The sequence below is a fragment of the Echeneis naucrates genome, chromosome 16, assembly GCF_900963305.1.
Source record: "Echeneis naucrates chromosome 16, fEcheNa1.1, whole genome shotgun sequence".
Classification (NCBI taxonomy): Eukaryota; Metazoa; Chordata; class Actinopteri; order Carangiformes; family Echeneidae; genus Echeneis; species Echeneis naucrates.
In genome coordinates, this window is record NC_042526.1 from 10,187,880 (window position 1) to 10,215,150 (window position 27,271).

The 27,271-nt window shown below is 40.7% G+C and overlaps 2 protein-coding genes across 14 annotated transcripts in view; one reads left to right on the forward strand and one right to left on the reverse strand.

Moving 5' to 3' along the window:
• Positions 1 to 1,974, forward strand: part of rad52 (RAD52 homolog, DNA repair protein) — an 8,600-nt gene extending 6,626 nt beyond the window's left edge. For all 6 annotated transcript variants that reach the window (XM_029523380.1, XM_029523382.1, XM_029523385.1 and 3 more), the window contains 5 exons: positions 65 to 273; positions 369 to 544; positions 717 to 779; positions 868 to 1,101; positions 1,189 to 1,974. In XM_029523380.1, coding sequence (XP_029379240.1) covers positions 65 to 273; positions 369 to 544; positions 717 to 779; positions 868 to 1,101; positions 1,189 to 1,250 — 744 coding nt within the window. In that variant the 3' untranslated portion in view covers positions 1,251 to 1,974. The remainder of the gene's footprint in view (positions 1 to 64; positions 274 to 368; positions 545 to 716; positions 780 to 867; positions 1,102 to 1,188) is intronic.
• Positions 1,652 to 26,550, reverse strand: LOC115056705 (serine/threonine-protein kinase WNK1-like). Of its 8 annotated transcripts, none has more exons than XM_029523366.1 (28): positions 26,364 to 26,550; positions 23,323 to 24,584; positions 17,349 to 17,521; positions 16,832 to 17,052; positions 14,997 to 15,154; positions 13,529 to 13,617; positions 13,221 to 13,440; positions 12,578 to 13,052; positions 12,314 to 12,459; positions 11,854 to 11,937; positions 11,432 to 11,467; positions 10,998 to 11,114; positions 10,636 to 10,731; positions 10,015 to 10,091; positions 9,734 to 9,896; positions 9,527 to 9,643; positions 9,034 to 9,147; positions 8,895 to 8,943; positions 8,657 to 8,800; positions 7,470 to 8,476; positions 7,275 to 7,349; positions 7,033 to 7,152; positions 6,625 to 6,943; positions 5,936 to 6,113; positions 5,623 to 5,816; positions 5,301 to 5,477; positions 4,973 to 5,202; positions 1,652 to 4,808 (listed from the first exon to the last, which is right to left on the reverse strand). In XM_029523366.1, exons 2-28 carry the CDS (start codon positions 24,115 to 24,117, stop codon positions 4,422 to 4,424), a joined length of 5,961 nt encoding a protein of 1,986 aa, XP_029379226.1. In that variant the 5' UTR covers positions 24,118 to 24,584; positions 26,364 to 26,550; the 3' UTR covers positions 1,652 to 4,421. The 8 variants fall into 8 exon arrangements, with proteins under 8 accessions (XP_029379226.1, XP_029379223.1, XP_029379225.1 ...); XM_029523363.1 differs by having other exon boundaries at positions 12,314 to 12,462; XM_029523365.1 differs by lacking the exon at positions 26,364 to 26,550 and adding an exon at positions 25,952 to 26,054 and having other exon boundaries at positions 12,314 to 12,462.
• Positions 26,551 to 27,271: the final 721 nt, after the last annotated feature.

Here is a 27,271-nt window from a genome sequence, read left to right on the forward strand (position 1 = left end):
TTTGAGTTTTTATTTTCATTTCAGTCTGTAGATGTTGAATTTTGTCACTCTCTTCCACATAAAGCCTCCTCCTCCTGTCAACCCAGCCCAGACGAAGCGCTCTGAGGGGGAACCCTCTGTGGAGAAGGCCCGCCTCTCCAGCCTAGCCCGTGAGGAAAAGCTTGTATCTGCACTTGGCCCTGCCAGCTCGGCTGTGGAGCCACGCATCTTCAACCAGGACCAGAGCTGCTCAGAAGTTCACACTCCTAATAACGGCTCTTCTTCTGACAGGAAGTACGAGAGCATGGGCTCCAGCTGAACATGTCCCTTTACATTTCCTTATGTCTTTTGCTGCTGTGAATTCTCTGTCCTATTATCGGGCCTTGCAGGGACCCTTTGGATGCTGTTGTATCTGAACTGCATACAGACCCCAAACAACTGAGAAAGCTCCGACAGCAGCAACTGCAGCAGAAGTTTAGGAGTGAGATGGAAGCCAAGAAGCTACAGCAGAAACAGGAGCAGACCAAGTCTGAGGATGCTGAGGTGGCCATTGGACGAGGACCGGGTAGGGGTACAAATAAATAGTTCACAGCAACATTATTTTGTTAAAAGCAGGGGTGTCAGTGGACCAGATTCTCTTCCAGTGCTCCTTAGTTTTAGGCCACTGCTTAAAGATTTTCAGTGTTTTTGGGCATACATTTTTTCTGCTGTTCTCTGAAGAGGTTTCTGCTTTCCAGGTTATGAAACTGCACCTCATAATGAGCACAAGACACCAAGCAGCAGGGACGAGTATTTAGCAGGTGTGGTAAACCAGCACCGCAGGGTTCATGCATATAATGTGGTGAGAAAAGCTACTGCTTTCACTCAGAGCTTGGCCTTCTTCTGCAGATGATCCTGAGATGTGGGATTTCACTCTGGATGGGATTGAAGAGCTGGACGTTCCAGCAGGTGCATCATCGTCGAGGTCATTCAAACCCAGTACACCTGGAAATCATCAAATGCAGACACGTAGTAAGACCCCTCAGAGACCCCCTGGAAGATCGTCGGATCAGTCACACTGCAGAGCACCTGATAGGACTCAGTACATACCCCACCACCAGAACCAGCATCAGGGGAAACCAGGTGAAGTTTCACTAGCAGTTGTCTGTTTGTTAGTGGCCTGTTGGTTACATTTTGTATCAAGCCAATTACTCTGCTTTAATCTTCCAGGCGAAGTCTTCAGTCCGTTTAAACAAGGACAGTACATGAAGAAACGCCGACTGGACACTTGAGTTTTATGTAATCAATGCTTTTAATGATCCATCCACTTGTTATTGTTCTTGTTGTTTGTACTCACTTAGTATGTGTACGTGTTACGGTGTAAGTTGTGTTTGATTTTGCCATGAATAGCTGCTATGTCATTTTGATGAATGTTACCTGGGTTTGTAAAAAAAATAAAAAATAAAATAAAATAACCAAAAAAGTCAGTCAGCTTACCTAAAAACAGCAATCTGCCAAATGAGGCTGCAGTGGTGAAAAGATTTCATGTCAGAGAGGTACTAAAGAGGACACCAAGTTTTCAGCACCTTTTAAGTGGAAAAACCCACCTTAGTTCATTCTGGGTGACTCTAGTAGTAAATAAAAAGGCAGAATTTGTTCATAATAGTTTAATTACACCAATAAGCATGACAAGTAATGTAATTGATAATTTTTATTTGTTTTTACATTTTGTACAATGTGAAAAACAGACACAAAACAGACACTGAGTCACGGGAAGTCTGTCAGGAGGGATCCAGATTAATAAAAGATAACTGCGCATCAGTAGGCTCAAACAGTACTGTGAATCTGATCATCACTGATAACTTAGTAGCACATGGAGCTTAAGCTGTGTTGTGAGCTTGTGCTGTACAGTGGCCAGTTGTCATTTGTAAGATTAAACACTAGTGAAGCTGGCATGCAGAAAGAATATCTTGAGTCTGATATTGAAGTTGTTCCTTTGACACTAGTGAATGATAATTAAACAGACATGTGATGTGTGACGACTCTTGGAAGGCAAATAATTAATAATAATTAAAAAAAAAAAAAAAAAAATCACTGATATAGCGATATCAAAAACATTTACGTCAGTAACAACCCTCATCAGCATGCAAATGTTTCCATTACCCCTCAGTCCTTATAAAACTTTTAACATTGCATATTCTGCATTGCAGTAACTTAGTTTTTCTCTAGAGAAGTTTAACTATTCATCCAATGTACGAGTAGGTGAAAGTCACAATGACAGCATGGCACTTGTGAGGTGGTGAGACAGAAGTTGAGTCAGCATCAGACTGACAACTTTTAAACTTTTATACAGCTCACTCGCTGCTTGAACAAGTGCTTCAAAATAATGGTTTCGTAATAATTCCACAAAAACAAATCAGTGAAAACTAATTATGCATGAGCCAAATATAAATACACAGCCAATTACACAACCAATACAAATGTAACTGTATAGGGAAACGAAACGATATTACTCTGTGCTCTTTGCTCTGCAGTCCCGTGTGTGTTGCCTGGTCCAACATTTCAGAGTGTGATATCCTCTGAGTTGGCCCCGTAACTTGTGTTCTTGCGTTGCCTTAAGTTAACTGGTTTAATGCAGTACAGTCACAGCTACAGGAATATATGAATCTGGAACTTGTCATTAGTGAGGATGCAAGGCACTAAAGTGTTCCTAATGTTTACGGGTTAGAGTGCATGTAGAGTGGGTCACCGCAAGCAAACTTTACACACTGAGCGCTATGTGAAAGCATTTACCTCACAATAACATATGTACAATAAAATAGAAAAGGGGGCAGGGCAGTCATAGACAGAAGAGCTTAATAAACCACAGGATAATTCCTGCGTTCTGAGAAAGATACCAATAACAACGACCCTGCAATTGCACTTCTTATATTCCTTTAACTACATGTTGTTTAACAACCTTTAATAATAATTACAGTGAAACAACATCAAAATCTGATGGCTGAATACAGGTCCATAAAGAACATTGGTTGGTTTTTATTAAATAACGCATACAAAAACAGACCACAGAAAGAGAACCCCAGACATTTGTGAATTGAGACATGACGGCTGAATGTTGTGATATTTAATGGGATGTGACTTTGTTAACTGGTTCATCTGTGTTGTGCACTGTCTGTGTAAACAACTGACGGAAGTGGGAAAGCTGCTTCTCCTCAGGGTCCAAAACTTTCTGCAAAGTTTCCGCAAACTGTCATTTGTATGATATGATGAGTAGACTTTGAACTGCTCATTTCTCATAGCTAAGAACTAAGTGATGTGGTTTTATGTGTCAACTTATCTTAAGAAGATATCATTCTTGTGTAAAATCAAGAAAAAACAAAAATAATTTATCACCCTGCAAACACCCTCTACAAAGATTGTGATCTACAGCAGCAATTCCTCAGTTTCACTTTAACTCTGAATGGTGGTCAACACCAGGACAATGCTTTTCTGTGGCAGATCCACTAGCTTGCTTGTCGGGGGGGGGGGGGCACCAAAAAAAAAACAAAAACAAAACAAAACCAAACCCCACAAACAAACAAACCAAAAAACAATAATGATAATGTCACAATGACACCAGACTCTTACAGAGAAATATCCTCATAACTCAGCGAAGAAATATTTATATACAAAGTCGATGTTTAAATGTATTTGGGATTAAGGCCTCAGTTACAAGGGACAGTTTACCTTCTCTTTGCCATTATTACATTTTACTTAATAGATAGCAAATGGGATGTGTTCCTATTCCAACCATTACACTCCTGCCCAACTTACTACAGCTTTCTTCTTGCTTCCCCAGTCAAACTGAACTGCTCCACATGGAACAAACTATCTATCCAAATCTTATCTTCCACATTCTGTACACTCACATTCTCATTTGCTCTCTGAGACAACAAAAACGACTATCCCATGTCACATGGCCAGGTCAATGTTAAGTTAGGTGTGTGCTGTGGTGTAAGAAACTCTCTTCAGCCCCAGTTTGGCTTTAAATCAGGACTAGTAAGGGTGTCAAACTGAATCCATCGCGTTTCCTCTTTAAAAGAGTCCCAACATGACAATATCTGCTCTCTTCTTTGGCTGCTGTTGGTTGTCCCTTTGGGTAGATACATTACTGGACACAACCAACCTGCTCGTCACAGCTAATTCCACAGCTAATGGCAGGCTAAATGTGAGACTCTTGTGCTGTGGATGTGTATTGCACGCTCCCTCCAACTGCCAGACAGATTTGGTTCTGCCTGAGAGGACACAGATCAACTTATAATACATTATGATAAAAGTCGAAATAAAAATGAAAATCACAATATCCAGCTAACTAACCCATAAACTACAAAGAGAGCTCATGTTTCTCGATCAACGACTGTCTGCCCTCTTTGCCCTGTGTGGTCCTGCGGTTTCAGCCTACATAACCCAGGGCTCTGACTGGGTTATGTAGGCCTCAGGTTGGACCCTCCAGGGCTGACTGATTTCTGAGTAGTTGATGTGTTTACCATGTGGTAGCCTTGATGTATGGATGCTGGAGCTGTGGTAGGTGGCTGGTACTGTGTTAATGGCTGTGCAGATTTAAGCAGGCTGACCTGACACGTGCCAGTGGGTCCTGCCCACTGCGGAGCACTGTATGGCGCTGAGGCATATCCAAACCCTTGAGCAACTGGGCCCAGAGAGCTCTTGCGGGGCCCCAGTGGGACAGAGGGATTGGCTGGGTTGGGAAGGTGAGTGGTAGTGGTGGATGTGGTGGTGGAAGCTGAGGGAATTGTAGGGCAGAGGTAGGCGGGGGCTGAGAATTTACGGCCCATGTTAGCTGGAGGAATTATCTGTTACAGAGGAAAAACCAAACACGTGGCATTATTTACAACACAAGGTAATTAGTAAAAATATAAAATAGTATATTTTATACTATTACTTATATAAAAGTATAAAATGGTATCATGTGGTCAATGCTAAAATTTTTCTTTACTAAAAAGTACTGAATGCTTACATCATGTCCTAGTGCTGCCTGTGCTCCAGTTTTAGGACCTCTCTTGATGTGGGAGAGGTTGATAGCATCTCTGGCCCAGTTATCCACCAGTTGGTGCAGGTCATCAGTAAAGGTGCCCTTGCCCTTCTGGGTGTGGGAGGCTGGAGGAGTTGGTCCAGTTGTCTGTGTCAGGGAAGTGGAGTGGTTCTGGCACTGGCCTGAACCATTTGTGGAGCTGGTCCCACTTTGTCCTGGAAAAGAAAAGGACAAGGTAACTGTGAAACAGGAAATCAAATCAGGAAAATTATTCAAGCAACTCCATTTGACCCAATTAAATGGTTGCACCTACCTGTGGAACAACTGCTTAAACTGGGCATGGATGGAGAGGATCGGAGCTGCTGTGTGGACGACCTGCCAACTGCTTGTGATGCATCTGCTGGTGTTTCCGAGGCCTCTGATGCAGAGGGTGAACCTTGTTTTGGAGGGGACTCTGAACCATGGACGCTCTGAACTGAGGCCGAGGATCCTGAACATATGATCACACCACAGAATGGGATTTACTATTCTACTGCTATAGCATGTACATAGAACACAACACAACCAGAACGCAAACCAAAGTTGATATTAAATTAGTCCTAAGAGTCAAAAAACAGCCAGTTTTTTGTCCTAACCTGAGTGTATGGGACTAGGCAGTCCACTACTGCGAGCAGATTTGTGGCTTTTGCTTTTAAGCCTACGTCGACCTCCAGCCATGGCCACAGCAGGGGAGCAGACAGATGGAGGAGGATGTTTCCCCATTCGCATGAACAGAGCCTCTATCTCTTCTTTCTGACGAGTCTGTAAGGCCTGAATCTCCTTCATATGTCTGTGAAAAGGAGAGGAAAAGTAGAAAAGCATGTCACGTTAAAACACTTCAACTGAGCAGTGATCTTAAATTAGTCAGAGTAAATAAAGGTAAAAGGGAACTGTAAATGCGTGGCATACTTTTCTCTGAGACGGCTGATTTCTTTTTGCAAGGACTCATCCTCTGTCTCAGAGTCATCATCATTGTCACTACTGTAATGGGCATGTGCGTTATGTGGGTCAGAGGTGGAAGAAGAAGGCCCATTCTGCATACTGGAGCCATGTGATGGACTTGAACCTGCTGGTGGAGCTGGGGTCACTGAAAGAAATTAAAGAGTATGTTCTTTGGCGCAATACAGTACCTGAAGACCTTTGATGATATTTGAAAATGCATTCCTTTGTGTTTTATGCATAGAAAAAAGAAAACTTTTACTCCATATATATTTACTGAAATCAAGGATGATCCTGATATGCTACAAAGCACTACAATTTTTGGAAATGCTATCAAAGCTCTTCTTAATACTTCTGACTGTAACCTATGCCAACTGGAAAGATTTAAAATATAATAAATGAGACAAGGATGAGGATGGCTCCAGAGAGCCATAACTTTCTGTAAAGACACCTTGGAGTGCATTAACCTGATTATACCATGATCATCTATTCATTGAAAAAAGCAATAGCTATAATTAAAATGGTCATCCACTTTGAATTGCACAGCTCATAGCATCCTGTGCAATGTTAGTGCTGTGTGAGGAGAGCTTTTAACTACTTGATCCAAGCTAACATTACAGATCTTAAATTAATACATTTGTTATAACCCTAGTCCGCACCTGTGACAGAAAATCGTCCCACTTTAGAGCCAGTGGTGGGCCCAGATGTGGCATTGTTGTTTGTGGACACTTGAAAGCGCCCAATAGTGGTACAATGACTGGCAGCAGATAAAGCTCCATTTACAGTGTCATGTTCACAAATTCCTTTGGACAGAGATGAAGACCGATGTAGGGTATTTTCTGGACTTGAGGGAGAGGATGAGGAAGAAGAAGAGGAAGAGGAGGAAGAAGTTGTAGATGATGGTGTGAGAGAAGCAGAGGAAACAATGCTAGAGGGTTCAGGGACACTGCTGGATGCACCATCAGTGGCAACGGATACCTGAGAAAGTGTAAGAAGATCGTTTTAATGAAATTTAACAGTTTTATGCTGATTAACTATACTCATCTTTATTTGTGCCTAAAACTTACTTGGAAACGTCCCAGAGTGAAACCTGCTGCTGGAGGCTGGACCCTGTTACCTCCTTGAATTGTTTCTGGGCTCAGAGCTCTCCTCAATTGTGCATCCAAGTTACCTAGGGGTTGCTGTGGCTGTACATTCAAACATACAGCAAGCAAGGAACGGTGTAAGCAGTAGTCATTGAGCCATGCATTCTTGAAATTTGACAGCAGTAACGGAGCAGGTAGTATTGCATTGACAATGTAGTCTTTACCTGATTTGGTCCAGGAAATGGGGGCATGGGGTCAGTTGCAGGTGCACTAGCTTGTTCAAAACCAGTAGGTAAAGTCTAAAAAGGGGAAGAGGGGGGAGAAAGAAGAAAAAAAAAAAAAAAAAAGATTTCAAAATACAAATTACAATGTTAAAATGCGTTTAGAATTCATCACTGGATGCTGCAGTTTTCACTAACCTGTGCCCTGGGCTTGGTTGGAGGGGTATGGGCATGTCCTGCTGGGGTAATACCCTGCCCCGGGGTGGTTGTTGGACCCTGGACACCTTGGACCCCAGAGGTGAGGGGAAGGTTAGATGGAGGCACCAGCACAGCTCCAGGTGGAGGAGAAGAAGTTCCCGTGGGAGGAGACGAGGTCCCTGTGTTCTGATCAAGTGATGCAGAAGCTGTACTCTGATCTTTAAAGAGGGACCTTAACTTCTTATCTAGAGCTTGGATATCATCTCTACCAACGTTCTTTGTCTGGAGCTCAGCCCCTTCTGACTCCAATGACTGTGGTTGGACCTGACTCTGGCTGGTTGAAGAAGTGGGTGGTTGAGGCTGAGCAGAAATGGGAGCATGCTGACACTGGGAAGTTGTGTGTGGCGGTGCATGGATGGATGAATTCACAGACTGAGAAGATGCAGCACCACTAACAGGAGGCTGCTGCTCTGAAACAGGGACTGGACCAGCATTACTTGATGCCATGCTAACAACAGACACAGCACTACTGGTCACTTGAGGCGCAGGTGCTGATGGGACGGTGGTCTGTGCTGATGGAGGAGGAATGGTAGACGTGGAGGGAGGGATAGTAGTAATTGGTGGAAGTTGTGAGGCGGCTGTTTCATGTGAAGACTGGGATGGATTTGGATCATTGATTACAAGCGGAAGAGTTTGGGACTGAGTGGATATCGCTGAAGGGGAAACCCTCCCACTTGAGGGTGGTGGTGAAGATGCTGCAGTAGATGGGAGAGACGCTGCAGGAAAAGTTGTGCTAGTGGTAGTGACTACAACTTCTGGAGGAGCCAAGATGATGTCCCGTCCGCTGAGCCTTGACCCAGGCTCAGTGGATGGGCCTTGTTCATGTTCACCAGCAGGGAGATCAATGGTGTTGCCTCTCTCAACCCGAGTTGGGTTCATCTTACTAAAGGCCTGCTGGAGGGTCCCAGATGGAGCAGACAGAGAAAGGCCCAATGTCATAGAGGGAGCTAGGAAAAAAAAGGAAACAGCAAGGAAAAAGTAGTTGCATTAAATTTATCTTAACTGATTTTTTTTTTTCCAGCCACTAACCATTGTTTCTTAAATTAGACATCTGTAATCTATGCAGCTTTCAGATACAGAATCCAATACACTGATTTAAGGATGAAAACAAGCTTTTTTTCTCTCACCAGGTGCAGTCTCATCTCCAAAGGAGGTGTTAGCAGAAGAGGCTCCAAAGAACTGTTCTCGAAGACGGGACTCTGGTACTGGGCTGACAATGAACCGTCGACCTGCAGAATGCACCACCTGGGCTGTTGTATTGGGCGAAATACCTAACAGAACAGTCAAAAGAAAGACCAGACATGAGGACTAGTTTTAAATAAAAATTGGACTTTTAACGCTATTTCTGGCTGGAGTTTTTTTAACCTGGTAGCATGGGAGCATCCAGCTCAGGCTGTTGTTGGAGGTCACTCATCTGTAAAGAAATAGAAGGCATGCATTATAGTCAGGTTCAGCAGTTTGAATAAATGTTATGCTGTGAGGGTGATGTGTATTACATGATTACCTGAGGAAAGCCTTCATTCATCCCTTCTCCTCTCTCATCAGCCATTTCTATGACTTCACGGACCTGTTCAATGAATGACTCCCTCTCACTCTCCAAGATAAACTCACTCAGAACCTAAAAAAAAAAAAAAAGAAAAAATGCAAAAGGTTCAACTACAGTGACCATAATTGCTACATAGACAGAATAGCTTTGCATTATTATTGTTATCGTTGAAGCAGCAAATATCCAAAAAGAAAAATAACATTAGCAACATAAGCTATATTTTTCTTTATTAAAGTTTTTTGTTCAGCTATAGTGGAAAATCATGGCCAATTACCAATTTAATAGCACCATGTAAATAGTTACAAAACAAACTATATTGGCCATTACATGAGTATATAGTGTGTGCTATAAATGTATGTAATATATGTAAGACTTTTTTCACTGTAATAAACAATCGTTGGGCAGCTCATGCTTTGTAATCATTAAGTGGAATAAAATCATGTATCACTACCATGATTTCTGCAATCTCCTCTGGATTATCACCATCAAGGTCAAATTTGAAGGTCACCATCTTCCTATTATGTGTTTCCAGCTGGCATTCTGCTACTCTGTCACCCACGTTAGAGATCTGCAAAACAATGATTTCAGGTTAGAGGACAGAAGACTATCACAGAGTTGAAGAAAGGATCTGAATGCACACATAAATTCAGGTCCATACACTGATAACATTTAGCTTGGCTTTTGCAGTCTTCTCATGGCGTGAACGGCTGCGCACAGATCGCCTCTGGTGACGCTTCAGTGAGCGCCCCTCATGGCGACCTCCTGATGTAGAACTTCCATCATTTCCATCACTAAGCCCTGAGGCTGCATCTGACAGGCAGCTGTGAGAGATATGAATCCATGAGCAAGAGATCAGATAAGTAATGCAGTCCTGATGACACCCCCACCCCCCCCACCCCAAAAAAAAGCACACACCAATAAAAACCTTTTCCTTCTCACCTCTCAACAGATGGCAGAACCAGAGGAGAAGATCCTGGCTGCTCCACTGGTAGTGACTGAGGAACACTCATAGCAGTCTGAAAAAAAAAACAAAACAAACAGAAATCAAGCATATAATGTCAAAAATGAGTATCAAGATTTGACAGCTCTTTAGTTATTGCATATATTGCATAAATATAACATAAAATAGTCCAACAGATGGAGCTGTTGAACCAGGTGGACTTTAGTGTAGCTAGGTGTTGCAGGATATACAATTATTTATCCCTCAGGCAGTGGAATTATTGCTGTGCAATATTTTTCATTCCATTTCCTTTGTTGTGGCCTCACTTATTCTTAACGGAATATTAGTTTGTTTACACAAGTTCAATAAATTTCCAGGTCAAACCATGTGAGTGATTTTTATATAGTGATAAGTTCCTATTACTTATTACAAGCACTTCACCAACCTTTCCATGTAGGAGCTCAAAGTAAAACCTAAGAGCTGTAAAGATTCTAAACTGAATATCTTTTGGTCAAAATTTGCATTTTCAGAAAAGGAAATAGTAAAGGAAAAAACAAAGCACATGCTTAACATGTAACTCATACACCTACACATAGATTCGTTTTGTGTCTGTAAAATACCTGCAGAACAGAGAGGGATGAGGACTGATAGAGGAAGTAAAGATGCTCTGCGTTGAGTGGAGGAGACAGGACAGGACTTGGATCATTGGCCCAAGACTAAGAGTCATGCAGGTATAAGCAGCATGCAGAAGGTCAAGAACGGAGGAAAAAAAAAAAGGGGGGGGGGACCAACCCAGTAATGAGAATTTAGTTTGAAAAGAAATATTTTTCGAAATGCAAACATAAAATGGACAGAGTGAAATTAGATGTTATGGTCAAGCACAGTTAAATGAAAGAGTTCAAAATCAACACAAGTTGACATCTTAAAGCAGGATAGAAGAATTTTACACATTTAGTATGAGCAGGGTAGGGGTGTGTGTCACCTGTATCTGCTGCACTCCTGACTGTGCCTGTGGAAGAATGGAGCTGCTCTCTGACTGTTGCTGCTGGGAGGCAGAAGCCTGAGAGGATGGCAGCATCATCGCTTGTTGGGAGGGAATCTATAAGAATTGAAAAGGTAAAGATGGAGTAAGGGAAATAGAAAATAATATCAGAAAAGTAAGATGTTCAGATAAAAATGGGCATGGATTCACTGTGGAATTTAAGTTACTTTCTAAAAATCTGGTTCCCTTCTATTGACCTTCTTTTGACTCAATTTCACAGCCACATGCACTTACCCGTTGGACAACATAGTTGCATAAAATCAGTACACGTGTTTGAAACCATGGGGTGTGTATGCTTATTTAGTTTGGCTGAGGAAGCTATACTCTGCTGGCATATTGTAAGTGGTAACAGGATAATGGGACATGTTATCTACCTGAGGGGGAAGCGATGGTTGGTAGTAAACGCCGTACTATAAGAAACAAAACATAACACAGGGTAAGAGTAGAAATCTGGAGAACAAAAAGAAAAGTAAACTAGGGAAAAACTCAGGGATTAGAGATACTCGGCTACTTTGAATGCAGCTGCCTCAACCAGAGAGTACAGACTTTAATGGTTAACTTAACACCCCCTGAGAATAATGCTTTTGGTGACTTGAGTTGTTGGAGTTGTTTACAGTGGAGAGTTCAAGTTTGTTGCATCATACAGAAGCCTACAAGGGTGTGTTCCGTACATTCTGTCATTAATATTCGCTATAGTGGTAGGTTTGAAAGGTTTTAATCTGAGGTCAGGGAAAAACGCTTTGCCGGTGGTGTTAAGTTGTTCTTTAAAGGTCATTCAGACACGCAATGTGTGTACCTGTGGAGATGCCCCCGGAATAGACTGGCTTGAGGGTGCAACAGGAACGACTTCAGGTTGGACACTTTGTGTCTGGGATTGAACCTTGCAGATAAAAGAGGGAAAGCACAACAAATAAAAGGCAAAGAAGACAGTAAAGTGATATAGAATAAAATTTCGATAGTAACGTTATATCAAGTTCAAGGGACATGCGTAAATGTGGAGGAAAAGTTCCCACTCAGCACCTACTGAGACAAAGATCTCAGGTTCAATTTCTGAACATAACAGGCTGTATCTTAGACAATGTGGGTGAAGATGTGCATTTTTACTTAACAGGCAACTAACACTACCAGCACATATATTGACATGGCGACTACAATTTAACACTAGATTTTACAATGTATATAACTGCTAGGAATGGAGAATTGGTCATTATATTAGGGGGAAAAACAGCAGCTAAATCAGCAAATACATGACTCACCACTGACAGCTGCTCATTTTGTATCTGCGGACATGACACCTGGGGCTGAAGGTGCTGGCCAGGACCAGAGCTGTAGGACAGTCCTGGCTGAGAAGGCTGGCCTTCAGGAAGAAGGGAGGAACCAGGCAGTCTGTCCCCGACATGGCCTGCTTGAAAAGAGGGGGGTGTTCAATTTATGAAAAATATTCCTCTTCAAATTTCAAACAAGTTTATTACCATATAATGGGCTGTTATTTTATTTGACCATAGATCTTTGATACACACCTCCAGTATGTTGTAGGTGCTGGTCAGTTTCAGAATCCTCTAACTCTGCCTGGATGGTTGCAACACTTTTGCCCTGAACTGGAACTGAGACATGCCCAGTTGACTGGGGGACATAAGGCACCCCCTGTGCCATGCCAGTAAGTTGGGTTGTTTGAGGAGTGTTATAGTTTGAGCTTTGAAGACTCTGGTGAGATGGAGGTTGAGCAGACATTTGTGCGCTGTGTTGGTTTGGTTGAAGAGGGACATAAGAAGCTTGTGACACTGCTTGGGACTGAGGCACCATCTCTGTGCTAGATTGTTGGACTGGCTGTGCTGGAAGTAACTGACTCTGCTGCTCCTCTTCAAGCTTTCGCTTCTCCTGATCTTCTCTGACCTGCTGCCGCTGCGTTCTCTTGCGACTGATTAGAGAGACCCTGTCCTTTATGGCTTTTGCAATTGTCTTGTGGTCACCTTCGCACACATAGCCAGACTCAACCTAGACCACAAGGATATGAAACATAATTAAGCAATTAATATTTAAAAGATAGTGATGAAAACCGAAAACCCACAAGATACATTTTCCTTTCTGATTGCCATGCAGTTTTTAAGTTCCAGTGTGACTGAATCTGATATGTTCAAAAATAGAGATAAAAGTTCAAATCACCATTTCCTGAGCCACAACCTCTGAGACATCTTTGCTGAGGTCAAAAGAAAACTCAATCGCTTCGTTGTCTTTGTACTTCCCCTTGAGTTTCTTTATATCCTCAATTCTAAGCCACAGTTTTATAGCCTCCATCTCTCCATCATCCTCTTCTGCTAACTCCACACGCACCCCCGTGTCTTCCTGGAAGAAGGCATGGCTCAGAAGATCCTTGATTGAGTACCTGAATGGAGTAGACAAGTAGTTAGCCAATGTTTTCTTGTAGACCATGGCTACTGTCAACCTGGTAAATATGCTCTTTAGTTAGAAACCTCTCATCCTTGTACTGGCGAATACATCCCTCAATGATCTCCTTCACTTCAGGAATGGCCACCTTGTCAAAGCTGCCAGGCTTCACACCCTGTGGGAAACACAAAACCCTGAATGAGAATGGTTCTTCTTCTCGTCTGATCTTTTTTTTTTTTTTGGAGACTATCTCATATCTTGTCTTTATCTACTCATAAATCCAAGATTAGTACCACAACACACCTGTTGTGTCACAGATGACTGAAATGAATGCAAGCTAAAATCATCTTTCTAGTTTAATTTTGTCTTAGAATGTATCTCAAAACTCACAGCATGAAGTGGAGGAGGTTTCTCCTACTTTATTCCTTCTAAAATGTCAACACAAAACCATTCAAACAATGTTAAAAGAATGGTATATGCTCTGTCTGGTGGCATTTAAGGACAGCAAAATGTCAAGTGATGGAAAAGGAAGATATAAAAATCGGAGGATGGCGACTGACGAGAGGTGATGAATTGAGCTAATGGTAACAGGAAAGCAGCTGGTGCTGCAGGAAAATGGAGGATGAGATATGGATGAGAGCTGAATGGCCAAAATGCAATGACAAAAATAGGAAGAACAAAAGCCCTATCTCTCCAAGGAATACTACTGTAAAAGCAGAGGATGTCACACTGCTTAATGTAGGCTCAACAAAACAATAGCACTTTGTTTCTTAGCTGAGGCAAGTGTGTTTATTGTTCCACAGTATAAGCTAATAGTGGTTCATTAAGTGTTAAAATTCAATACTTTGCATTAGAGTAATTAAAAATACTTTGTTGACTGACAGAATAGCACTGATTCAGCATCTGTGTTTTGTAGTTAATGATAAACTAAATGTCTTGGTAGAGTTTTCAAGGCACTTTTTAGACAACAGTCCATGAACAAGTTCAACCTTTGAGACTTGTAACTGCGTGAATCATGTGTATGAATCATATTTGTGACTATGGATTTCAAATACGAGCCTCATGAACTGTATGAATAAGTCTAGAAATATGCGTTTTCCTGTGACAGTTACTCCCATTCTGTATCATTACAGGACTGAACCATTAGCCCTTAAGAATACAGCAGGACTGTGCTTGCTCTGGAACTTATCAATCATCGACCTCTCTGGTCTACACGTTTAACCAACATAAAGGAAAAGAAAGCAAATGGAAAAACATTGCAAAGTTAAGAAAAGGGGCTTATTGGTATAAATGGCTACATTTCTTTGGAGGGTTTGTAAGATATAGTTTTCTTGAAAAGGGTAGAGGGAAATCATCTTGGGAGATATAGGAATACGCTCAAGCTTAGAGGGGAAATACAACCTGAGGAATGTAGAAATGTGATACAAGCTTGATACAGAGGTGTAGGCAGGAATATAAAATTATTCCAGGAATGGGACACTAGCCTTCTTGGCAGATAGGAAGAGGTGAAGGCAGGTCAGAGGGGTGACATGGATGGTTGAAAAGAGGACTTACGCTGGTAACTCTGCGGTAGATCTGTGCAGCATTCTGGCACTCTGAGTAAGGGTACTCTGAGGTGGCCATCTCCAGCATGCACATTCCAAAGGCATAAACATCCACTGACTCGTCGTACTTCTCCTCATACATCTCAGGCGCCATGAACTCAGGGGTACCTTAAATCAAAACAACTATTCAGAACTCTCGAACTCCCTTACTGATTGAGTGGGGTTCTCACAACCCATTGCCCCTCTGCTCCTCTAACCCGTGATGGGTTGAGGAAGAGGAGGATGAGAAGAGTGACCGGCCTGCTGACATCTCCTGGAGTTGAACCTGTGAGGTGAAAGTTGGAAAAGAGAGAAAAAAAAGAAGAGGGGAAGGAAAGCAAAAAGAGACAGAAAACAAAAAAGGAAGGAGAAGCTGGGCTCAGTTAGACTGCAGAGATGAAGGCACGTGTTTGTCTGTGTAAGACCTTACCATGTTGCAATGTAAGAATGTGACTGAGGTTACCAATGTGCAGACCACACTTGTTAGCCAAAATGAATGTTAATCACACTGTTGAAAATTTTGCTTTAAAATTGAGAATAATACCCCATTAAGAACACAGTGTGATTTGTTCGAAGGAGCACCAATGATCTCTGTAAGAGAAATATGACTAGCTATGGAAATAACTTTTGTCAAAACCTTACCTTGCAACCACATTAACATTGCCCTCAATAGTAGACTTACCTTTTGAAGTCAGACTTACCATCTCTTCTCGACCTGCATGAGAAAAATGTTATGGTCAAGGCTGAGAGAAGCAGATCCCATAGCTAGTTGCTGTGCTGAGCAGTGTGTCCCTGCACATCAGCCATGTTCAGTTCATCGATAACTTTACATTCAATATCAGGTCTTACACAGAAAAACTGATTTGGTAATTTGAATGTAATTGTTTTTTGATATTGTGTGTTACAGCACACTGTCAGACTTACCAGGCCCATAAAAGCTCATACTTACTCAATGACCAGCAGTACCCTATTCATTCCAAACAGCAGAATGGGGCACAGCTGAGGCTAGAGCCTACATTTTAAAAACATACCCAAGAATGTGAAAGTAAAATAAATAAATAAATAGATAGATAGATAACAAAACAAAACAAACAAAAATTAAAGACAAAAAGCTGACAGAGAGGAAGTGGGGAGAGCTCCCTGGACACAATGGAGCAAAAAGATTCTGCGATCCTGCGATATTTTAAAGGATAGTAAGAGACAAACACTAGGGAAAAAAAACCTGTTGAGGCAAACCCATAGAAAGAGATGTTAAACATTATAGGTTTAACTGGTAAACAGACCACGTATTTCCAAACCACAGAACAAAGACCAGTCTAAGACAGAAGCAAAGGCCATACCTTTAGCCATGGCCAGGTTAGCCTGCAAGAAGGCATGACAACTATTATAATAATGATATAATTGATATTTAACAGTAGGAAAAATGTTAGGCGCTACTTACATTCAGTAGGTGCCTGGGAAAAAAAAAAACTCTTTCTTTTTTTGGAGAAACAAAGACCAGAACTGTTCCATACAATGACTAAACTTAAAAAAAAATATATATTGTGCAAGTTTGAAGAGTGAAAGCCTTGGAGTTGTTTGCCTAAGATTACCGGAGTATTTGGCCTCCATTTGAGCTGTGGTTTGAGAGACAGCTGAAACGCTGTGGTCTGTTTTTGAACCACATCGCCAGAAAAACAAGTATAAGAAAAATACCTTCTTGAAACATCATCATTTTCAGTATAAACATTATAACACAACCTCAGGAAAGGTACTTCCCTACAGCAAGGCAGGGACAGATTTGTAGAAATGACTTTTGGGTCGTACCTATAACACTCTTGGCAAAGGATGCACGCTTGAGTGTGGCCAGCCCAAGATCTCCAATCTTGACAGATCCTGTTGGGCCTGTGATGAAAATGTTGTCACATTTAAGGTCCCTGTGGATGATGGGAGGAGCGCGGGTATGAAGGAAATGAAGTCCCTTGAGGATTTGTCTACACCAGCTTCGCAGCACTTTAATTTTCATCACTTTAAAACGTTTTAGATATCTGAAAGTAAACAGATCAGAATTGTTAAACACCTGTATTTTCCAAAGTAGCAAAAAAAAAAAAAAAAAAAAATTAAAAAAAAAAAATTAAATGTTAATTATTCCACTTCAGACTAAAAGTGTATCCAAAAAGTGCCTAGACATTTGTATTGAATTACATATTGAAAATTAAGTTACGTTACATTGTCTATTTATGAAAAGGTGAGATATGTGGCAAACTCCAAGCATGCATCGTATAAACAGTATAGACAGAGTTCTTTATTAATACGTGATAGCGCTGCCAAATGTGAGACTCACGTTTTGAGAGTGCCAGAAGTCATGAGTTCAGTGACCAGTACAATGCACTTCCTGCCTTTAGAGGGTCCCTCCCAGGAGTCGTAAAAACGGACAATATTGGGATGCTGTAGGCCCTTTAACATCCCTGCTTCCTCCTTGAAGCGCTGTCGCTCTGCCTTTGACAACTTACGATCCTGCATGGAACAGACACAAAATACAATTTCACTCAACAGAAGATGGCACAAATTTATTTATTTATTTACAGAATTATTTAGTGTGATGAAATAGTAATTTGCCAATTCCTGCAATAATGACAATTATCAATATTCATACCTCAAATTGGACATATATTCAGTCACAAATGCACCCACAGTTGGGGAAGAGGGATGTGATCCTGTTTTCTCTGGGAAAAAACAGATCTTGCCTGAATTCTATTTATTAGAACTGTGATTCAGGCTCTGTTCATTCTTTTAATTTAGATGGTTTGTATTGTGAGTCACCACAAAAGCAATTATAGAAAATAATCAATATTAATATATGGACCCCCCCCCCCCCCCCCCCCTTCAGGAACCAGCTGTATCTTTTATGAAACTAAGTGTGCTTAGCAAGGCCTCTGTTCTGAGCAAATATTTAGATGATGTAAGTCAAATAAATATCTGGCAGCTGAAGGGTTTGTCAATGAATCAAAGCAAATCAAAACGCAAAAATCTTACAGCACTGTGCCCAGGGACTTAGCTTTCTATAAACTGACTAGTGCACTAGTGCCTTTAGTAGGGTCTGTGTATTAACAAAAATGTTTTGAATGTGTCCAACCAAACTTCTCAGGCTTCCTGAGTAATTCTTGGTGTGACCTACATGTATAATGTGCATGACTATAGAGCAGCTAACCAATGCCTAGTCAGGCCCAATGGAATTGCATAGCTAAAAACCTCTCTTCAAAACCCCAGAGGCCTGGCTACAGGCCAGGCTGCCCAGGAAATACAGCCTGCTAGAGCCCCATGGAGAGTGGGTGTTAGACTTTGTGTATGTGTGAAAACTTTCCTCTGAGTGACATCTCCATCAGAATAAAATATTTGAGATTTCTGCAACCTCTTGTATAAAGTGTTTTGGAGATTTTGGTTTGAATGTTTCCACAGTCCTCAGCAATGGAGGAAATATAAGCAACAGGAAAGCACACCAAGTCAGGAAGCAATGTTAGAAACATGGGGGTGAGGCTAGATAGACAGGTAATAAAGACTATAACATGAACTTGGATAACTGACCTACTTTCCAGAGTATTTATCTGGTGGGGCAGTGGCTCCCCTTTGTCTCTCTGCACATCATGTGAAAACAGTCATGCAAAATATCTACTGCAGCAGTCGGTCTCAGGATTCCTAGCCTTGGGTGCAGCACCCCAACCCCCACACATACCAAAACTACTGTATCAATGATGGCAAGCATAAAATAATCTTTTTTTTTTTTTTTTTAAAGGTCTTCCTTTATAAGCCACTTAAGAATGCATTCTCTGTAAGACATAGAATAAAGATGTTCACCTACTTAACTTCAAGAAAACATGGAAACATTGGAAGTGTTAATATTAGAGAACACATGTTAACACACCGTATGAAACTACTTGGTTATTTCACTGGGGAAATTTACTTAAGAGAATTTTTATAATTTTCCTGCAAGTTGCCTTGTAATGAGAAGCAAAATCACATTCCTAAAAAGCAGAACACTAAAATGTTTCAACATTCATCACACTCCTTTTAACATCACATGAAAGTACTTTGGCCTGTGTGATTTCGTGATTTTTACTCTCATAGGTTACAGTGCCTGGTAGTCTCTGGTACATCCACAAATCCTGAACACCAAGGCCAAATATCGGCTACGGACTCAACAGCAGAAGGGACACAAACAGAAATGCTTTCTCTGATTACTCTACTGATTAACAATCCAAAACTATTGTAATTTCGTTCATTTACTTCATTAGAATACATAAAAGATGACAAGCAATACATGCTATAAACATTTTAAAAATGTAGCTTTCTTATCCCATATCAGCTCAAGGCCTGATTGTACAATTTGTATGATCAGGGCTAAATTATTTAGGTAGTTTAAAAGATTGTATGTCCATATTTGTCTGCAGACCTTTGTAATCAGCATCCCATTTTGGCAAATACCAATAGATTAAGAAATGTAACCTGGCATGCACTCAAAGGGTAGCAGCTGCAGCTGAGCCAGAGCAGCTCTACTTGATAAAGTGGGCATGAGTCATTTCACTGGAGGGCTTAGTTGCCACCACTGCCTCTGCAATATCATACCTCAGCTGTAAATACTGCCATCTTTGAATCTGATAAACTAATAGAATGAGTGCATGGAAACTAGAAGTATCTCTTCATGGTCGTATACCTGAGCTACTAACACTAGTTTTAAATTACATCCTGTTTCTGTTTACCCAGAATTATGATTCCACAATTGAAATTACTTTGGAACTCTGGTACCTTACCCAAGTTAATGACATAGCCCCAATTTAATGACCTAAGGCTTTTGCATCTTATTTGAATTACATCTGATGCCAGTTAACTACAGATCCACCCAAGCAGAGCAGAAAATGCTGCTTCTAGGCAAAGGCCATCATAAAAAAAAAAAGACCCTAAAAATAGAATGGAAAAAAAATAAAAGCTGCAATCATGCCAAGGACTGGCTCTGTCAGGTCCCTGCACTGGGTTTGACAACGAGAGTTAGACGATGCCCTCTGGGTAACATTGGTTAAGATCAGGGTATTGTCTGATAAGGAAGCCTTTGAAGCAATGCTGATAATGCATTCAAGAAACAATTCTTGTGTTTAACACAGAATTAAGCAATTACAACTCAAAAGTCCATAAAAGGTAAACCAAAAGAATCCTGATCATATGAAGTAATTACAGACTAAGCACTGTTATACTAGTATACAGCATGTTAGTCCCAGCAGATGCCATTAGCCAGCTGGACACACAGCGCCCATAACTTTTATAGCTCATCTTTCAATGGTTGGCTTCAGCACCTATTGGAGAGGAAGGAGGTGGGGAGGAAGCAAGTGGAAGACGACATGGCTGAAGATGCATTAGTGAGCAAGAGAGGGGAGGCTCCTAAATGTATTCCCCTTTTCCCCCCTCAACTTCCTCTTGTGGTGACCTACTTATTGTTCAGCCATGTCTGCAATGTAAGATCTGAAACAAATGTAGGGGGTTCATGGACAGGGGAAAAAGGGAGGATGCCTTGAAATTCTTAGACGATCATAGACAGATCGTAAACTTTTCAAACTAAAGGTTTTAGCCATGATTGTAGCATAGCTGGAGGGAAGACAAAGTAGATTGACTTATACACTATCCAACAGTCTGGTTCAGTGTTATGCATTCCACTACTTGAGAATTTGTCATTTGGTACAGAAGTTCAATTTGTTCTTGAAATAAATGTTTCTGAACAAAGTCTGAAACAACAAATGTAAGACAATAAAAAGTTAAAAGACTTTCCTTGAGGTAAAGGTAAAACTAATGAGATGGGCAATGTTCATTTTCCGGTGTATGGTGAGCTTTACAGACTCACATGGATGCAAATGTAGGTTTGGAATGTTTTGCCATACTGAAGGAGGCTTACAGGACTTTGAAACAGAAACCTGCCAGACTGCTTTCATTACATACAGGCACGGGTTCTGCTGTTGCTTCCAGCTGACACCAAATTCCCCATGATGATGTGCCAAGATTGAATACTTCTGCATCACTGATTAAAGCATCAACAGCAAACAAAATGACATGTTTATTAATGGAATTAGTTCCTTCTTCATTCTTTCCAATGATCAATGTACCATTTTTGCTGTCCAAAGCACCAAAGTGGAAATTGCAGTAATTGTCAATTGTTTGAAAAGACATTGAACCACTGAAATTAAACTTACATTAATGTATTTTAATCCAATATTCTTAAATTATGCTGTAATATGCCTTGGGGATATATGGGAAATATAATACAGGCACTTTTGTGATCACAGAACAGCTTTAACAAGCATGCATGAGTAGATGCCAGCATCTGTGTAGTTGAACCCTTCCAAGTACTGAAACTCTTCCATTGACAGAGGAACAAAGAAGAATCAGAGTGTCAGGTTACACGTTCATGTTTCAGAACAGACCGCAAGCATTTAACAAAGCTGGTTGGCTTTCAACTGTTTTTCAATAAATTTCAATAAAATCCCCTCTTTCCAATGAATCTGATTCAAGTAGTAATTGACAAAGACCCAACTAGAAGACACAAGCATATTTTTCTGTCTGATAACATACTGATTATTCCCTTAAACTTCAGTCAATGAACTGATTACCGAATAGTGTTCAACACACAAAAAAGTGAAAATCTTGAAATAACGTAAGTCAACAGGCTCTGATAACTTGTGATGTCCAGTTATATTCTGCTACAGTACACTAACAAAACAGGTAAATATGAGCAATCGGGCAAAGTAAAATTAAGAAATAAATTAAAAAAGTATGTAATTTCACACTGTGAAAATGTGCTACAATAGGGGGCAAAAGTACGTTTTTAAAGCAAAATGAAAATAGAAAAACCAACACATGAGAGAAATGGCATAGCATTCAAGCTAGTCCAATTTTAAACTAAACCAAGTTAACGTCACTTCAGTTGAAAGGAGTTTAAAAAATAAATGAATAATAGAAGAGTTGGAAGTGGAGCGTTAGTTAAGAAACAGGCCTTGGCAGGCAAAGCCGATCTGCTGCACTTCACACAGGAGATTCCTCTGTCAGGAATGTGACCCATTTTACATTCACAGAGCAGAAATGCATCACGCATGCGTCTGAGTCACTCTGTCTGAGGGGGGAGGGGCACGTGCCTCCAATCTTCACATTGTTCTGAAACCAGTGTAGCTGCAGCTGAATGTGCTGCTGTGTGAGGCCTGTGTTTCTCATGACACGGTGAAAGTGTGACACTAAAAGTAAACAGTCGTGGTGAATGAGATCAAACTTTCCAATAGGCTATGTAGGGGCTTTACTGAACTAACTTCTTGAACTGACAGTAGAACAACATTTGTTTTTAAGAAATGCTTTAATTGCTGAATTTGATTCAAGCAATATAGTGCCATCTTTAATACAACAATACTTGTAGAAATATTAATAATTGATTGGATTTAAAAAAGAAAGTTTATAAAAAAGAAAAAACCTTTTCTAAGAAAGATTTAAGAAAAAATATGTTTAAAATTTAGCTCATTTATAACCACAGTAGCTGCATTTAGCCTGTGGAATTGCAAATAATAACTTGAATTTAATCTTAAAGTTTTACTTCATTTGAAGAATTTTACATTTTAACAAGCTATAGTAAAAATAGGATATATAATGAATCTCCTTTGTTGATAGATTTTCTTCAGGTATAAAACATAGTATATAAGGTCCTCTACGTTTGTGAGTTTGTGAAAACTATAAACTAGAGATAATCATTGGAATTACATAAACCCTGCATAGTTTTTGTTTCAAAATCTAGTGCAGGCTTATGTCCCATGTCTAAAGTCTTAGATATTCATTATTCAGTTATAAACATATTGAATACACAAGCTCTGGTAATTACCAGGCTCTGGTAATTCCCCAATGTGTGAAGCACACTCACGATTAGGTGCGGTGTGGAATGAAGATGAACTATGCCAAAAAAGCTGAATAAAGGTTTTTTTTTTTTTTTTTTTTTTGCATTTTTAGCTGCAAAATGCAATGTGAACAACAAAACAGGAAATGACAGAGGTTATAGCTCAGGTAACAGTGTGGAAGGAAATTACATTGATTTGACTCTATCTGTTAAAAGCAGGCCTAAACAAAAGAAGATGTAAAACAATTGGATGTGATTCAATTCAAATGGGGAAACACGAGTAACTAATGTCCTCTAAACTGCTAATGTACAGCAGAAAAGCACAGGATTTCAGTAAAAAATTCATTGAAATGACAGTGACAGTAGTAAGAAAAGGTATGTAATAATGGTTATCACAACTTCATACCTGCAGCTCACACCAGGCCACCTCCACTGTGGTCTCAGTGTCCAAGCCCTTGTAGACGGTCTTGAAGGAGCCACGTCCAATTTCTATATCAAACTTTAGGAAGCGCCCATCTGGTGATGTTCCTACAGCTTTGATTTCTGCCTCTTCAATGTCATCCTGCACTTTTTTCTCAGCTTCTCTCAGCTCTGCTTCTGCTCTTGCCTTTGCAGAGTCCTTATCCTCTCCTTCCCCATCTTCTTCATGATGTACCTTCACCTCAGTGGTGTTTTCAGGCTCCGTTTGACTTGGCAATTCTCTTCCTAAGCTTGGTGCAGAGTGAGCTGCTATCACCACCTCTCCATCACAGATATCTCGTACACTGACTGGCTCCTGGTTTGAAGGCACAACATCCACCTTGGCTATTTCGGTAACCTTTCCTTCCTCCCCTCTCCTTTCAATATCAGCAGACTGATTTTGAGCTAAACTTGTTTCAGTCCTTGGCAAATGAGCAGCAACAGTAGTTTTTTGTCGCTGGGGGATGGCTTCCCATAGCTGAACACGTGGAGGTGCAGGGATAGGGATCTTGCTTGGTAAAGGGAGAGCTAATGCTGTGGCATTGGAATCACTGATAACGCTGCGGCGCAAGAAACGGTGTTCAGGGTTACAACGATCTCGCTCCATGGTATGATGCCGGCGTCTCACTTCTGCTGGCCGACATTCACTCACCAAAGAATCTGAACCAGAACTTGGGCCATTTCCACTCTTCTGGGGGGGAGCAAGGAACTTCACCATTTTATCGTCTGGGATTTCCGACATCCCAACACCCACACTGAGAGTAAGGGGGTATTAATAACTGAATAATTAAAACAAGTATATATCCATGTCCATCATACAAGCTAATATAAGCAGTATCTATCTGTGCTTTAAAAAGTAAGATAGATAGAAAGTCTTTGGGCCTCTTTCTCTGGCTTTCTTTTTTACTGCTCAAAGATGGACTTTATATATATATATAATGCAGGGGCTGGAGTTGTAAGATAGGAGGTGTTCTCTTGTAAATGGAAAAAGACTGAACACCACTATAGAATACGGAGTACTGATTTTGACAAACAAGTCTCTTTAGGTCCACACCATCCATCCTGTAGAAGACAGAGCGCAGCTTCTTTCAAGCATAAGGAATCACTGGTGAGGAACAAATGATCACAGCCTGCAACAGGCCCCAAACTTCCTATTGTAGGCAATGGTAGAATGGCCACACACTCCAGATATGCTCGAGTCCAGTTTCACTGTAAAAGAATAAAGGAAACAAAAGTTGCCTTGAAAGCCTTTTGGAAAGTAACCAACATTATGTCAACAAGATTATTAAGAGAGTAGTCTAAGTATTCACAAGGGTTAGAAGGGTATACAGAAAGTTCAATAAAATTGCTTTACACATAAGCACAGATGACGCACACACACACATACACACACACACACACAAATACAATAGGCATGGTTTTCCAATATACTGCACTGAACCACCTATGAAGCACAGTTTTATAAATTAAGAATCTGTCTTTAAGGTTGCTGCCCTGATAACATGCTATCTACCAAAGGACATAGCAGGTGTAGTAAGTAACATGTTTACTTTCGCTTTGGTTTCACTTCAGTGAAATTTTAAGTTTATATATACACATTTATATATACACATTTCAACTGTGGCCAATTTAAACATTAAAAATACTTATTTTGCAAGCATCACATATTCAATTATATTATGAATAGAATGAGTATTTAAGCAATTGGTGACAAATCCAAAATGCATCCAAATGCAATATCCCTTAGGAATTACATACTAACCTCTCAATACCTCACATTTGTTCTTTGGGGCAGAAGCAATGAATTAAGCCTTATAATTACATTATAATTGAGTTGACAGCTGAGTGTTTCTCAGTCTTCAGTTTAAGGAATGATATACACTGGTCTTAGGGTTAAAAAAAAACAAAAAAACAAAAAAAAAAAATAAAAAACATATTAACCAAGACCAGGTTCAACAGCGAAAAGGCTTCAGGACACAGTTTTAAGACCTAACTACATTAAACCTGCGCTGCAGAAGACTAGTACAATTAAATTAGATTATGATTGTATTTATTTGCAGGCTTGCAATGACAATCTTATTACTTCTTAGTCATCTATACCCTGCCATGTTTGCTGCCATTACAAGCGAAGGCAGTCACAATGTTAAGACGAAATGTCAATGTTAGCGTCAATAATAACCCGGTTAATAAAACGGCAGACAGGCCAATTTAATTCAATTGGCAGTCAAATTCACACAAATCTCGCCTTACATACCAATTTCCTCTTCGTCTTATAGGTGACACCATAGCCACTTGAAACGACTACATCGAGCATACAAAGCAAGGAGGAGCAACGGCTCTTTGTTAGCCCGCTAACGATTACAGCTAGCACAGAGCTAGTTAGCTGGCGTCAGCTAATCCTTAACCAGAGAGACGTTAACCAGCGATGAATTGTTTTCCTGTCACGTCATTAGTTTGAAATCACATCGGTCTGTGTTCAGAAACACATCGATTACTTCACGTAGCTGCCCCGTAATGTGTTTAAAAATATCTTTAACCGTTAATAATGAGCGTTTACTGTATTTAGACAAGTTTACCGTATCCATGTCCACCATCCATCCCTGAGTGACTCACATCTCAAGCCGAGCTAACACGCCGGATACGGTCGCGCTGTGACGCCGGTTGAAAAGCTACCAAGCGGTGACAATTAGCGCTACTGCTACGCAGTTAGCTCGCGTTAGCTACACTGCTGTTACTGAGGGCCCACAAAGCTGGCCCCATTCAATTTGACGTTATCTTGTTGGGGGGTGGGGGGGTAATAGCGCGGACGGTCCGCTTGCTGTTACCAAGCAAAGTAAATTATACTCTGACCCTCTGACCACGTCCACCTTCGGTGGCCATCTGTTCGATAACTCGTTAGCTGCCTTTCGTTTATATCTCTGGTTTTGGCTAACAGTTTTAGCATTTAGCACTTAGCTAGCGGTGCCGGGTGGCAGACAGCGACCTTACCTCAGTATCGTATCCACAACACAGCTAGCGGTCATCGGCATTGAAATCGTGCCCACGACGTGATTCTGTCTGTTACAGAGAAACATGTACCACTATCCTCAAGCGCAAAGAGGACAAGTTATACAGCTGGCGAAGATCAGAAATGGGTTATTTGGGCTCATTTTCAGTTGCTACATATTGATGTAGAAACGGCTTTCTGCGAAAGCGCCTGCGCCGGTGAAGAATGACCTCATAACCAAAATCATAAGACATAAGAATCAATCTGAAGCGCATTTATGAAAGGATTATACACATTATATTTCATATGCCCTCGTACTTCATTTTTATTTTACCTACTTTTTTCTATGCAGTTCCACAGGTCTGTTAAGATAAATTAAAAGTAGATTTTAAAATAATTCGTATTGATTACCTATTTTATTAATACCGACGCTGAAAAAATACTTTGATCACACAATTTTTTTATAAACATTAACGACTGAAAAAACAACCATTGAAAGGCAGAAGATAAATATATTTGCAATTCCGCTCAATTTCTTTTATTTTTGTTTACTGAAAAAAAAAAAGATCGGAAAGTATATTATATTTCCTTACAGCAACAGTTTCGGTCGTAGCGGTAAGCACTGCCCCCTGCTGGTGTGTATTATGGGAAGTTCGGATCACTTTACTGACTCAGGTCTTTTAATCCCATGCAGTAACATTAACGAATCCCTTTTCAAGCAATTCGTTCACCTCGTTCATTGCTATCGAGCACCCTTTTGGGCCACAGCTGAAGCTGAAGTTTAGCCTACCTGGTCACCCATAGAGTATTAATTTGTTCCAATGGAAAGGCAAATTAAACATCCATCCCATTGCTACATAGCTAACGTTAACTTTCATGCCACTGTCAGGTAGTGCTCCTCCCCAGTAAT